This window comes from Petromyzon marinus, chromosome 55 (assembly GCF_048934315.1).
Source record: "Petromyzon marinus isolate PM22_M1 ecotype Great Lakes invasive population chromosome 55, UKy_Petmar_22M1.pri1.0, whole genome shotgun sequence".
Lineage (NCBI taxonomy): Eukaryota > Metazoa > Chordata > Hyperoartia > Petromyzontiformes > Petromyzontidae > Petromyzon > Petromyzon marinus.
Window position 1 is genome coordinate 12,445,162 of NC_133721.1, and position 13,306 is coordinate 12,458,467.

The 13,306-nt window shown below is 55.3% G+C and overlaps 1 protein-coding gene across 2 annotated transcripts in view; it reads right to left on the minus strand.

The window, feature by feature from the left end:
• Positions 1–13,306, minus strand: part of ABCC5 (ATP binding cassette subfamily C member 5) — a 49,386-nt gene that overhangs the window by 18,885 nt on the left and 17,195 nt on the right. For both annotated transcript variants that reach the window (XM_032975085.2, XM_076052361.1), the window contains exons 5-11: positions 11,972–12,119; positions 4,107–4,340; positions 3,196–3,369; positions 2,393–2,540; positions 1,853–2,001; positions 1,322–1,429; positions 277–420 (exon numbers count right to left, since the gene is read on the minus strand). In XM_032975085.2, coding sequence (XP_032830976.1) covers positions 277–420; positions 1,322–1,429; positions 1,853–2,001; positions 2,393–2,540; positions 3,196–3,369; positions 4,107–4,340; positions 11,972–12,119 — 1,105 coding nt within the window. The remainder of the gene's footprint in view (positions 1–276; positions 421–1,321; positions 1,430–1,852; positions 2,002–2,392; positions 2,541–3,195; positions 3,370–4,106; positions 4,341–11,971; positions 12,120–13,306) is intronic.

Below are 13,306 nucleotides of genomic sequence, written 5' to 3' on the forward strand. Positions count from 1 at the left end.
TACACCGCTCCATTTTGGAATCCCCCTTCCACCGTCTCTTTTCCAAAGCTCTTATAATAATGATACTAACCTTGCCCAATTAAAGAAACGCGTTAATTCTTTTGTCTTTCACAACTCTGGCAGGGCCGTTTGTTGCCGCCGCATTTGCCATTTTGGGCCCTCTGGGCCTGTGCTCAAGGGACCGTGGGAAAGGGAAAAAAAGGCAATTTTTTTGTTTGATGCAAGCACAACGGGCGAACGGGAGTGCTGAGGAGGGGGCCGTGAGTTTGAACGCACCACGGGCGAGCGAGCGCGCGGCGATGCCTGGGTGCTGCCCGTCAGCGTCTCCCAGGCCAGCGTGGCGTTCTTCAGCTCCAGCGCAAGACCGGGGCGGCTGGGCTTGGCCCGCGCTACGTGCAGATCCTCCATGAGCAGCAGGCCCTGTGCCACGGCAAAAAGGTGGGCCACGGAGAGGTCCCGGTTGAGTCGTGAGCGCGCGCGCACACACAAGTAGGAACGCACGCAGCGTTGTAATAACGGTAGTGTCATTTTGATGCTTGGGCAATTCTGATAGCGGCAAGGATATTTCAGATGAGCTGTGTAGGGGGCCATGTTGCACTTGCAGCAATTCGAGTCATTTCCAAATGTGGCACGAATGTTTTCCCGTAACGAAGGCAAACAACGGCCGACGGCCTTCCCAAACGTCACGGGGTCTCTAGTAACGGCCACCGAGAAGCGGACGGCGCGCATTTATGACAGAAACACACGCCGTATTAAACAGGGCGGCCGCTGGGGTCGAGCCACGAACCTCTACTCTCGCTCATCCGTGCCAGACCGGCTTGCCCACTCAGCCGTGGCCGCGGAGCGCTCCACTTGCGTGGAACTTTCAGAGTTATCGATTCGTTTTATTTTTCCAATCTTCTCCAATTTCATCATCCCAGTCGTGCCATCGGCGTCGCATTATCAAATGTCGGCAATGGTAACGTTCGCCATAAGCTGTAATTTAGCTCGGCCCCGGAGACATCGCTGGAAGGGATGATGATACGATGGGCGGAAAACAAGCGACGGCATGTGAGTTGAAGGCGATAACGTGCACGAGTGGATGGAAACAGAGGAAACGTCGGGGTGAAATCGTCTCATGCTAAAAAGTGAGAAGGATCGTTGCATCGTAAGACGGTGCGCGGGGGTGTCGATGACACGTGGAAACCCAGTAGAGGACACACATTGGTTGACGATGGCAATGAGCAGGGGGTTCCAGCCGTGAGGTTGTGTCGAGGATTCAGGGAGGTGCATCGTGGCGAACGGGTCTTACCGAGTGGTGCAAACCACATGCCATCTTTACCTGGAAGCGGTCAACCGCAACAGAGGCCTCGGAGAGAGCCTTCACTGAAAACGGAGTCACTTTGAGGGCAAAGGTCATGGCATTAAACACCGTCACCACAGTGAAAGCCTGGGGAATACACGGAAAGGAGGATGCCGTTAACAATCGAGGCAGAAAAAGGCAACAGCATTCAACAGAGGCAACGCGTGCACGTGCATAGAACTGGTCCCCGCGTTTACTCACCGTCTTGGCACAACACTGCGCGGACCCATCAACTCGCTAACGCTACAGAACCCGCTTTGAAAACACAGGCGGCCGAAAACCCCGATTCGAACCCAGAATCCCAGCGGCGCGAAAGCACCGACGACGGCGTCCTTAGCTCTCCGTTTTACGCCACGCATCGCGACACGCCCACCCGCTAAACACCCAGCACTGGGCCCGGCCACTGGCGAAGCTATCGAGCGTGCAGATGGGAAACGCCGTCTGGAAGGGCCTAGTTTCCGGGGAGAAAATTTGGCGTGGGAAGGGGGGTGGGGGCGCGAGGGGCATCACCTGCGAGGCCTCCAGGTCATATCCCAGCACCATGTGCGTGGAGAAGGTGACGACGCTGGCTATGACGACCACGATGGGAGCGACGCCCACCGTGATGCTCTGCACGTAGCCCGCACGCTCCATGATGCGCCGCTCCTCTGCGCGCACCGCTGCGCACCGACACGCGTGACAAACAAGGCACACGGAATTTATTTGTTATTTTTTTTAAACGAAGTTGCTAAGCGCAGGCCCAATGGGCCAACAAAACAAGAAAAAAGAAGCCAGCAACACACGACACAATTGAAATTCTTGGGAATTTATTTTCAGGTTAGCCAGGTAATTATCTGACGAAATAAGCAAATCCATGGGTCTCCGAACGAGTCTACGCAACGCGCCGTGGGTTTATGCAGCGGCGTCCAATTGCAACCACGTCTCACGATGCCGCACGGGAGAAACGAGTGGGCGCGTCGAGGCGGTCGACCGTCAACAACCTCTCGGCGGGAAGGCGGACGCAGTGGCGCGATGCGGTGCCACGGAGGGGCGGTGCCGCCGAGGCCTTACCCAAGATGTTGTGAGAAAAGGGCTTCTCCCAAGCGTACATCTTGATGAACTTGATGCAATTGAGGACCTCGTTCATAAGACGGACGCGCCGGTCCGTCACGTCGAGGCACTTCTTGCGGAAGTACGCCGTGAGGCGGGACACGAACATCTGCGGCAGACGCGTTGGGGTTTTTTTTCCCCGCGATCGCGAGTTCACAACCAACGCTACTGCGATTACAGATCAAATGAAATTCAACATAACGGATGAAAATGTTATTATTATCAGTTTAATCTTTCATGTCGTAACCAGTTTTGTGATATTTTTACGGCTAAGTTTACGTGGGTGCCATATTGCTTTTTTGTGACCCAGGTCTTCCTTGACTTAAAAAGGGCATTGTTCTTTTTGCCTCAAGGTGACTATATCACCTAGTTCTAATAAAGTTGGGGGAAGAAAAAAGTCTTCATCAATCCACCGCTGGATGAAAGCCTCCTCCCCACGTCGTCGGGTTTGCTCGACAAATTCTTCACCCTGCCAGTCAGTGCGGACTGGCAAAGGGGGCGGTAGGCCTAGGTGCGGTTCCGAAACCACGTTAATCGTGACCGGGAATCGAACCGAGGTCGCCGGGTTCAACCACTGCACCCGCGCACCGCCATCGTTCGTTGGGCGCGACGTCAGCGGCACGGCTTGGCTTTTACAGCGGGGGGGAAAAATACCTCGCGCCTCTTGATCTGTGCCAGGCTTGGCTATAGGGGGTGAGGAGGAGGGGGGGGGGGAGAAAAACAAAGAGGTGAAAGAGGAGGCACGGGCCGGGCGCGCTCCTCACCATGCCGGGGTAGAAGAGGATGAAGACGGCCGAGCCGAAGAGGGCGGTGGGGCCGAGGATGAAGAGCGTGTAGACCATGCCGAGCAGCGCCACCAGCGGGCCCCCCGCCAGAAGGCTGCCCACGGCCGCCGCCTCGTACACGCGGTGTCCGTCCGTCGAGCAGATGTTCATCAGCTGCGGGGATCGTTTTAAAAGCGCGGGCAAAAACACGCGGGCACACGTCCACACGCTCAGACGTGCACGTCAGAGATCGTAAGCGCCGACCGGCTTGCGACCGCCTGGGGCAACCGGACGATGGGATCTGGGTGAAGATGCACAGGTTGGTAGCTGGGGTTGCGGGGTCAAACTGAAGGCGAGGTCAAGGCTTGTCCCATCCGCGTTGCCACGGCTACTTTAGAGCAGGCCGGCTCAATTTTGCCAAGAGGGAAAGTGGGCCCGGCCTGGTTTAACACGACAGTCTTACTGGGCTGATGCGACTATGGATACACGGCCCACCCGCTCGCTCTTAGAACGCCGGCAACCAAGCTGTTAACCCCATGATGTCACGGGGTTAACTGAGCGTAACTACTCCCCCCCCCCCATAAAGCACTTAACTTTCAAGTAGACGATTACTCGGGAGAGTGTCAGCTTTCCCAAATTGAACCCCGTCAATTAAGTCTTAAATTTACAATCGCGTTTCGGCAGTCGGAGAGGCAGAAGCAAGCAGCCATGCTCACATGGCCATGAAGATGTATTGAGGACGCTACCCCAGCAGCTGCGCACCATGCCATCCCAAAAACCGTCCGGCATGGCTCGGGTCAAAGTTTCTAACGGCCAAGAGAACGACACAGCCGGCCGTAGACCATGCGAGCGAGCGCGTGCGAGCGAGCGCGTGCGAGCGCGCGTGCGAGCGCGTGTGCGCGCCAACCCACCTCCCCCTGCGTCTTGTCGCGCAGGCTCCGCAGCTTGAGCACCTTCTCGTAAGCGAGCGACAGCGTGGCGCCGCGCAGCCTCGAGCCCGTGCGGTAGTTGAGCGCCCACGTGAGCGCCAGCGACCACGAGCGTATCAGCTCCGACAGGAAGATGGCGGCCACGAGCATGAGGCCGTAGGTGAGGTCGGCGGCCTCCTGCTGAGTGTACTCCAGCAGCCGGCGGACCACAAACGCCTAGCGCACAGAGCAAGGCAGAGACGGGCGCAGCGCGTGAGCCTCGCGCTGCCCCGGCGCTGCGGCGGAGCTGTATGGGGGGGGGTGGGGGTCAAAGGGTGGGCACAAGAGCGGTTAAGTCTCGACGCGGTGACATCGGCGCGGGTGGTGACGTGTGACGTGGCATTTACTTAGCGCGTGTTTTTTTAAGTAAAACTGAATTATAAGGGGGGGGCGGGGGGGCGGGGGGGGGCTACTGTCGGCGGGGGAGTTGTAACGTAAACAAAACGGCATTGTGACGGCTTGAAGGGAGCATATCATGCGAAGGACATACCCAGCGCACCGGGCCAGCAGAACAGTGCAGGACTGCCTGAGGCAAAGGAGGCCATGGGCGCTACCAGCTGCGGAGAGAGGTCAGCACTGATCGCTGGCACACGCACACACGCACGCACTTTACAGGCCGCCGCGACGGATCGTTTACGGTAAAACTCACGCTTACGCACACGCCCCTGTTCAAGGCAACCTCGTTTTTATTGTGTGTTTAAGAGTCTGGAATGGCCTGGAAAATTGCACTGCGCCCGACATGCACGCTTGCGTCAAAATTAATAAGAACCGCGGCTCACTGCTTTTGTTATAAAAGTATAAAAACGAAAAGTAACGGCACGGAAAGAGGCATCGATTTACACGCTTCCGCTTATTGCTAATTAACACCATCACAAAAGGGGCGGTGGAATGTTTTAACAATTAACTCATAAACAATTGCACCGTCCCAATCATAATTATACACACGACTGCATTTTAAGAACAGCTTTTCGATTTCGCCAACTCAACTTTCACGCCAAACCAGCAATGAGGTCGGTGCAAGTTTTTAGAATGTCATTAAAACACTGACCACCCCCCCCTTTGGGATCGCAGCACTTAAACATCATCCCCACCACCACCACCAACCAGGGTCAATCCACTGCTGGATTAAGGCTTCCCCAAGCCATCGTCATCTCACAGTCCCGCGACGCAGCAATGCGTCGTCTCGGACCCCCGCGCACGAGTTGCTTTCATCGCTCTCTGCCGTCTCCGCGTGCGAGCTTAAAGGACGGCACAACCCGTGAAAGACAGGCGGCCCCTACCTTGTAGCTACGTGCCAAGGCTCCGTGCATTTCGTGGGCGGACCCAGGTACGTGCGAAGACTTTGGATGCTACTACGGTCAGGAGCATCGATGCGACATCACCGCTGCGACGCTGCGTTACAAAGCACGGGAGCGACACAGCTGTGACGTCATTGGAAAATTCCGAACCGTCAATCGAAAGTCTCCTTTGGTCACCGAGCAAGCTTCGTGCGTGCATGTCGGACAGCCCAGGGACGTACGCAGCCTGGTTACGTATCTACGGCGGAGCTCCGTTTTATTATCGTGTCTTCATTTGAGCGGAGAGGGTGTTACCATTAGAGGGCAGCACTTGTTCGGTCCTGCTCGGTCAAAAGGTCACGACGTTATCCCGGACACCTGTGCGGGTAGCGGTTAGCGCAACGTCCCGCTATGCTTCCTGCTTTCACAGACCAGCATGGTGACGTACGGTCAAACGACCACCACGACCCCACACGGCATGGGGAGGCGCTCATCCAGCAGCGGAGTGACAGAACGGCTGCGCGTGTACACAGGCAGTTCTAGGGCGTGTTAAGTCGCGAAACGTGCAGTTCTCGCAGGGGTAGTAAACAAGCACGTCTGTAACGATGTACCGATAAAAAATAAAATTGTCGCTCGCAGGATACCGGCACGGAATCCCGCGAGTGACCATCGATTATTTACAACTTGAAGCGAGCGACATCGCCACGGACTGACACTCAAGCGCACCAAAACCGTAGCGAGAATGGAAAAAAACAAAACAATTCTCAACAATACGATAAAATCGTAATCTCATAGCGCATCTTTCGCAATTCGGTGAATCAAGAGGTGGGGAGGACGGGATGAACGGCGGTGAATGCTGCTTACGCTGGGTTCACGTGGTGCCAGGTCAAATCGGCATCTAATTGAACAAGGGGGCATCGAATCGGCAATCAAAATAAGATTCTGATGTTCGCGACACGTGCGTGCGAGAATTAATTCCTTCAGATTCGTGCGAAATTCGCACGCGGTGTGTCCCGTGCGGCCGACGCAGGTATGAAGAGAGTCGCTTCATCCAACGTGACCGCCGTTAACGTCACGAAACTTAACCGTGGAATCGAATCACGACCCCCGAATTGTGACAGCTCATCAAGCAACACACGTTTGTGGTGGGGGGGGGGGGGTGAGGGGAGCTGTCTATCGTTACAAATCTACACCAACCAGTGGCAACACTCGCAGCTGGGGTCATCGACAATCATAATCAAAGCAGCAGCAGCACCGTCAGCTGAAATTATAATCGCAACCCATCACATAGCATGCAATTAACAATAATACAAATTTATAAAGCGCCACTTAAACAACTGCTCTCAGGACGCTTAATTACGATGTTTGAAACCAGGTCTGGCCACCACTTTACCGAGATCATACCAACCAATCATTCTTAATAACTACACAATGTCTATTTTTGCACCCCCACCACCACTATGCTTCGTACATATGTACGTTTCGCACTGTATGTAACCATGCTATCGGAGGTGCGGGCGGTGGGGAGGGGGGGATAAGGACAACAAACTAAACACAAAGCGGTTAAAAAGAAATGAGCTTTGGGTTGAGGTTGGACTACCGAGGTGAAGGTCGGCTGCCAAAAGACTCCTAGATTCACCCCGACTGTGCACGACGATAACTCTCTGCTGCCTGCATGCACCGGCTCCTCACTTCCCATGTTCAAAACACGGCAATGCACCCGGGGGGCCAGTTATAGGGGCAACCGGATTGGCGGGCATCGCCGTGGTAACAGCTTGGAGTGACGCGGTTCTCTCTGGCCAATGAAAATGAGAGTTGGTTAAAAACAAGCGAGTCTGATGAGCAACGATTGGTCCACGGGACGCACAGACTTGGGTAGCCATGACCACCGTGCGATCTAATTGGACGTTGCCATGACCTGTTGTTCACTAGAATTACGCTAGGGGGAGCAAGTGACCACATTTGCACAGATTTCGGCGACTTGGCATGATTATTTCACTTTTTTAAAAAGAAAAGCGGTGCGACAACGGTTGCCGGTGACCGTTGACGGCAGCGACCGCCCTAAAACTTCCCCGTGCGTCGCGACCGCTAGGGGCAGTCTGTGAGCTTTTGGGGCGGCCGGAGGGCCAGATATTTGCCCCAACTCTCGATGCCTACGAGTGTTTTTGAGCTGGCCGCTCACGCACGACCGAGCACAGACTCGGCTAGAGAAGAGCGAGTTGGCAGGGAAGTGTGAGAGTGAAGCCAAAAGTGCCAATTACACAGCCATCGAGTTAATTATTTGGGGGGGGGGGGGGGCTGAGGGGGGAGGTTGGCATCGTTCTGTCTCGGTACTTCCTCTGCACCCACATAGAGTGACGCCAATGATAAAATTCACTGTGCCACCTTGGGTGGGAAAAGAACACGAACAAAAACAGAAGTGACACTCGTCACAGAAGGACTGGGCTAGGAAAGACATCTGTTTGGGATATGGAGGGGGAGGGGCGGTGGTGGCTGAGGGAGTCGGGGAGGGGGGCAAGAGCGGTCAGCCTCGCGTGAGAAGGAGCCATTTGTTTACGCGGCGTGACGAGCGAGCGCCAGACCGGGACGCCGTCGTCACGCAAAGCGTGCAGCAGAAATTAAATAATCCACGGCTCTCGCGTCACATATGAGACACTAAAAAAAAAGAGATCTCAGCTTTGTAAAGACGCGAGCGCCGCTTTGGCGTGGGAAAGCACCCGGTGGCCACGCAGCGTCACCCCCTGCCCACGTCACTTGCAGCAGCCGCCGCCACCACAAACTTCTAACCGAATGTGTTTTCACAACTAAATATATAATCTCCCGTTATGAAAACCGTACCACGCCCTGCGAGTCCTAGAGCCACTGCTGACGTTCTTTCCCACCACCGCCATCGCCAAACTTCGTCGCTTAAAATCGCTCGTGTCAAACGACCGACCGAAATGCGGCACATTAGAAGACGCTGTTGGTAGAGAGGCTACAGTGCAAACAATTATCAACGGACGCTGAAGAGGCGAGCCAGCACCTTGGATTAGAGACTAATTAAAACTGCGGTTGGGCCGCCCGACTTCTCTTCCACCATGCAGAGGGACACTGTATTATGAGCAATGCTGCGGTTGGCACGCAGGAACAAACGAGTCCACGCGACTCGCCCAAGCGCTTAACGCCAACGCCGCGGGGCAGGCCTCCATTAATTTTCGAGCGACGCTCCAGTCACAATGAACTAGAATTCGGATTTTCCAGACAGCCCAGCAACCCTTGCACAAAAACACGGGAGCACGGCCGACGCAACTTCTTTTGAATGGACTCTGAAGTGTCCTGACCCACGCAAAGGCAGGAGAGGACCCTCGTAGCCTCGCACGCAACCGTGACAACCACCCCACTTAGGAGTGGCCCGACCTCGTGCGCGCTGAGAAACATCGGCAAAAGTCGCATGCCGGCAAACGTGCGCGCGGAGCGTCTGGGCGCGTCCCCGTGCGCCCGCCGGCCCACCACTACGCGACCTCTCCGGCCGCAATCGACGCAGAGCCTGAGTAGGCTGCGGCGGCGTCACGCTCAAGAGCGGCGGCCGCCGAGGTCACGGCCGTTTTGATTTCCTCGCTGCGGCAGTTTTTGTTTTGTCGTTTGCCAAACTGTTTTTTGGGCAGGGAGCGATGAGAATGAACAGCTGTGGAAGGGGGACACCGCCCGTCTCCACGATTATTTTCGCCGCGGCATTGCTCGTGAGGGTTCGTGGATTTGCGTTTTAATTGTCTTGAGAGGTAGCGGGAGGAGGGAGGGGGGGGCGGCGGGTGGGAAGACGGTTGTCCGGTGGGTGTTTTTGGATCATCTCGCATCTCACGGCTGGGTAGTTTTTAAGAGTAGGCGAGTATAGGTTGTCCTTCGCTTGGCAGCGGCAGGCTGGGGAACGGTGACATCTCTCCACGCAAGCCCCCTCCCCCCACCCCCAACCCCCGGGGGGGGGGGGGGTAAAGGTTTTCTGGCGCCGAGCCTCGCAGTGAAATTTCGGCTTTTGGCGGTGGGACGGGTTTCTGAACGAGCGGCGACAGCGTCAGCTTCCCGAGCGGTCTTTGACGGCGGAGCAGCGCCGGTGACTCTCGTGCGCGCGCGGCACTTGCGATCGCGAATGCGGGATACCGGAGTCCGGCGAGCCCCTTGCCACGGATGCCCTCGTTCCATCGCACCGTCACCCTTGAGGGGCGAGGCAAGGCGACCTGACGTCAGATCCAGGAAATCCGTAAAGGATGACTCTCGGCAGAAGACGGCGGGAGCAGGAGCGACGGGGGGGGTGGGTTGGGTGGCTGGCATTGTTTGGTTGATTGTCCGTGACTTTAAATCGTTTCGTTTCTTTGCCCGCGTTCACGCATCGGAACTTGCCGTTGTGGGTTTGAGGCTGGAATGACGATGCACATTTCACAATTTTAAAGCAGTTGTTGTCGTTACGGAGTCGCGGAAATCATCTTAAAATGGACGCGCAACGACCATTTTCCCGGCTCGCGCCACGCGGCAATGAATTTTAACGCATCCGACGGAATAAAAAAACAAGGCAATAACGCAAATACTGTACACAAAATCGACGCAAGAAAAACAGTGCATTGTTCAAAAAAACATAATTCAGCAGCACCAATCGTGACTGATAAATCCCTACCGCACGAGTTCATTGTTACGTGAACCTGCTACTACCGTTAGCAGTTACAATCAGAAGTACCTGCGGAATGCTTTGTTGGGTCATTGCTTGCGGCTGTGAAGGTCAATGTGTGTATGCATGCATGCAAAGAGGCTTTCGAGTGCAGAAAATATTTCTGTAAGGGCCAAGTGCAGATGCGAACCCAAGTCAGACCCCTTACGCAAGACAAAAGTGCTCAAGGGTGTTGATCAAAAGGTCCACTCACGCATTACAAAACAGCACAAGCATTCACTTTGGCACTCTCCATGTACTCCTGCTGGGCACGCGTACACACACACACGTACACGCACACGGGCGCACGTACACACACGCGCGCACAAACACACGCACTCGCAGAGACAAAACTGTCACCGTCAACAATCACGTAAACATGTACGTTGAATCACGAGCGACACGCACACACTCGCACAGACAAAACTGTCACCCACGAACAATCGCGCATCGTACATGTTGAAATGCGCGCGCAGGGACGAACACGCACCCGGACACTCGACACGAATGAGAAAACCCAGCGTCTCTGGGCTTACCTGCGGCAACCACTCCTCAAAAAAAAAGAACGCTCCTAACCCCCCCCTCCGCCCCAAGGTCTCGAAACTCTACACGCACACAGTCCGGCGTCAGGGAACAACCAAACACTCAGCGGTGCAGCGCACGACGCTGCCACCGCCACCGGCCAACGGCCCCGGCCAAGCGGCAATCGAAAACCTCCCTCGCTCACACACGCGACGGTGCAACAGCCAACGCCAAAACCGGAAAAAATATCATGGCAAATTACTTTAACGAAAACAAAACGTATGGCAGAGCGGATCGATCGAGGAATGGCTGCAGCGATCGTTTCCGCTTGCTCGTTTCTCAACAACTCGGCACGAACGGTCGCAGCGGCAGCAACAACAACAACAAGAGTTACTCATGCAAATATGTGTGATTTGTTTTTGCAGCAGATACATTACCAGACACAAAGAACTAGGGGCTGGGAGGTGACTTGCCTCTACACGCCCGCAGACTCTGGAAAACGAATTCATACAACTCTGCCCAAGTTATCACACAACAACGGCGAAGCCAGCGGTCCGAGCGAGGCTCGGAGTCAGGAAGGAGACAGAGAAGATCAGAGCAAGAATCAACCTCACAGAAGCAAAGCTGAACGAAGCCAGAGGCAAAACAGCAGCTTATCGTGTGCGTCGAGAGAGAGAAGTAATCACAGCATTATATCTCCGCACACCCCAGTGCTTGGAACACAACTGCTCAAAAATCGCAAAGCTGTCAGGCGACGAGACGAAGACCACTTACGGTAGGTAATGTGCACCCCTCTTACCTGCAAGCCTTCACAACAACAACGACAACATAGCTAGCAAAAGACTCGCACCCACCTCTCTCCTGAGGACGAGGACAGTCACAACAACACTAGCTGGTCAGACACATACCAAGGGCCGGGAACGCAGACAAGGCACTGTTGGACAAACACCCCCACCCGTCAGAAGACCCATCATCAACAAGGACATCGGATCGGTCGTTCGGTCGGTCGTTCGTTGAGCGGGGGTCATCGCTTCCCTTCACGGAGGACCTCTACCGCTGGCGCCCGTGGAGGGCGCCGGCTCGCTCGTCGCATCTCCACGGCAAAACAGCGGAGGGCGCGCGCGCGCGCATCCGCACGCTCCCGCGCCGCCAACCGCCGGAGGATGAGAGGTTTCCGTGGCGACCGGAGTCGAGGCCGGGACGGCGAAGGTTATTGTTTTTTTTTATTTTTTGTCGCTTTTTTTTTTTGTGACGGGAGCGGCCGAAGAAACAGCTCGGGCCGGCCGGGGTCAGGAGTGCGCGGTGGGGATGAGCAGATGTGTGAAGTCACTCACGGGGCCACAAAATCCAGCGAGCATGGTGATCATCAGGCAGAGGATGGAGATGACGAGGCGGGTTCGGCAGAACCTCCACATGACGCGCGACAGCGAGGCGCCCTCCCGCCCGCACTCCTTCAGCTCCTGTTGCCAAAGACGCTCCAACCTGCGACGAGACGGATGGGAGCATTGAGGGGAGAGGGGGCCTGGTGTCAACTCAAGGGTCCTGCTCTTTTCGTCATCACGTTTTCCCAGCAATGCTCTTAGCGTTCACAAGGCATTGCTCTCACAGTAACTTATGACATATCTCATCCCGAGTAAACAAATTAGAGAACACAGGCAAAACGTATCAACTCCACGCAGAAAGAGTCAGGAATCAAACACGGGCATCCCTTGCTGCGAGGCAAGAGTGTTACCACTGCGCCACCCGAAATAACAAATGTTACGGTGGTGACGACAATTACAAACATTTCTGAGCACGTCCATTCTCGTGAACCACTGGGGAAACGCCCGAGGCTCTGGCCGTCAAACAAAGGAACCGCGAATGTGAATGCGGCGATACACGTAAGGCACGGGGCCGTTACCATGGGACCCACCCACCCTGGAACCCTGGGGGCAATGTTTTGAAGCACCCCCCCTCCTTCACCCCCCCCCCCGTTTTTAGAAGAGAGGGAAAAAAACAATACTCGAATACCAAAAAAAATTCCCGGTGTGCCGCACATTATTAACAAAATGTGGAGTATGTAAAACACTTGTGAATTATGTTGCAGGGCCACAATAGATTTATGCCGCTGTTGTTTCACCGACGTTTTTACTGCACGTATAACGACAAAGATTCCCCATCCCCCCCCCCCCCCCGTATAGCCTTTAACATACTGTGAGGACTGGTGCTGTTCGAGAGCATCTATTAAGGCCGTGCCGGCTCGGGCCGGCAAAGGCACACAAGCACTGAATCTTTATTTTTACAGTGAAGCCACAGTGAGCGCAACAGGCTGCTGCACAGCTATTTCGCAGGTCCAACAGAAGGAGTGTGGAAATAATCCATTGCAACTTCTAGACTACCACGTCCATGCCCCCCGCTGCCTTCACCAGCCCGTATCATCAAATAACCCCGCCCCCCACACCCCGCCATGCGCCGCCCCTGGTCTAAGCAAGGCGACTGAGACAAACAGTGATGTACAAAACGCAGAATAAACAAATGGCGATCACGCAAAGCGACAGATCGTCGCATGCTCGGTGGCGTGTCCCCGACACGGGGTGGGCGGGCGGCAGACTCGAGAAACTTGCCCATCGTTTCAACCGATCGAACTGGCGACCTCCGGGGTAACGCACCGAAATCTATCTGCGCCAGAG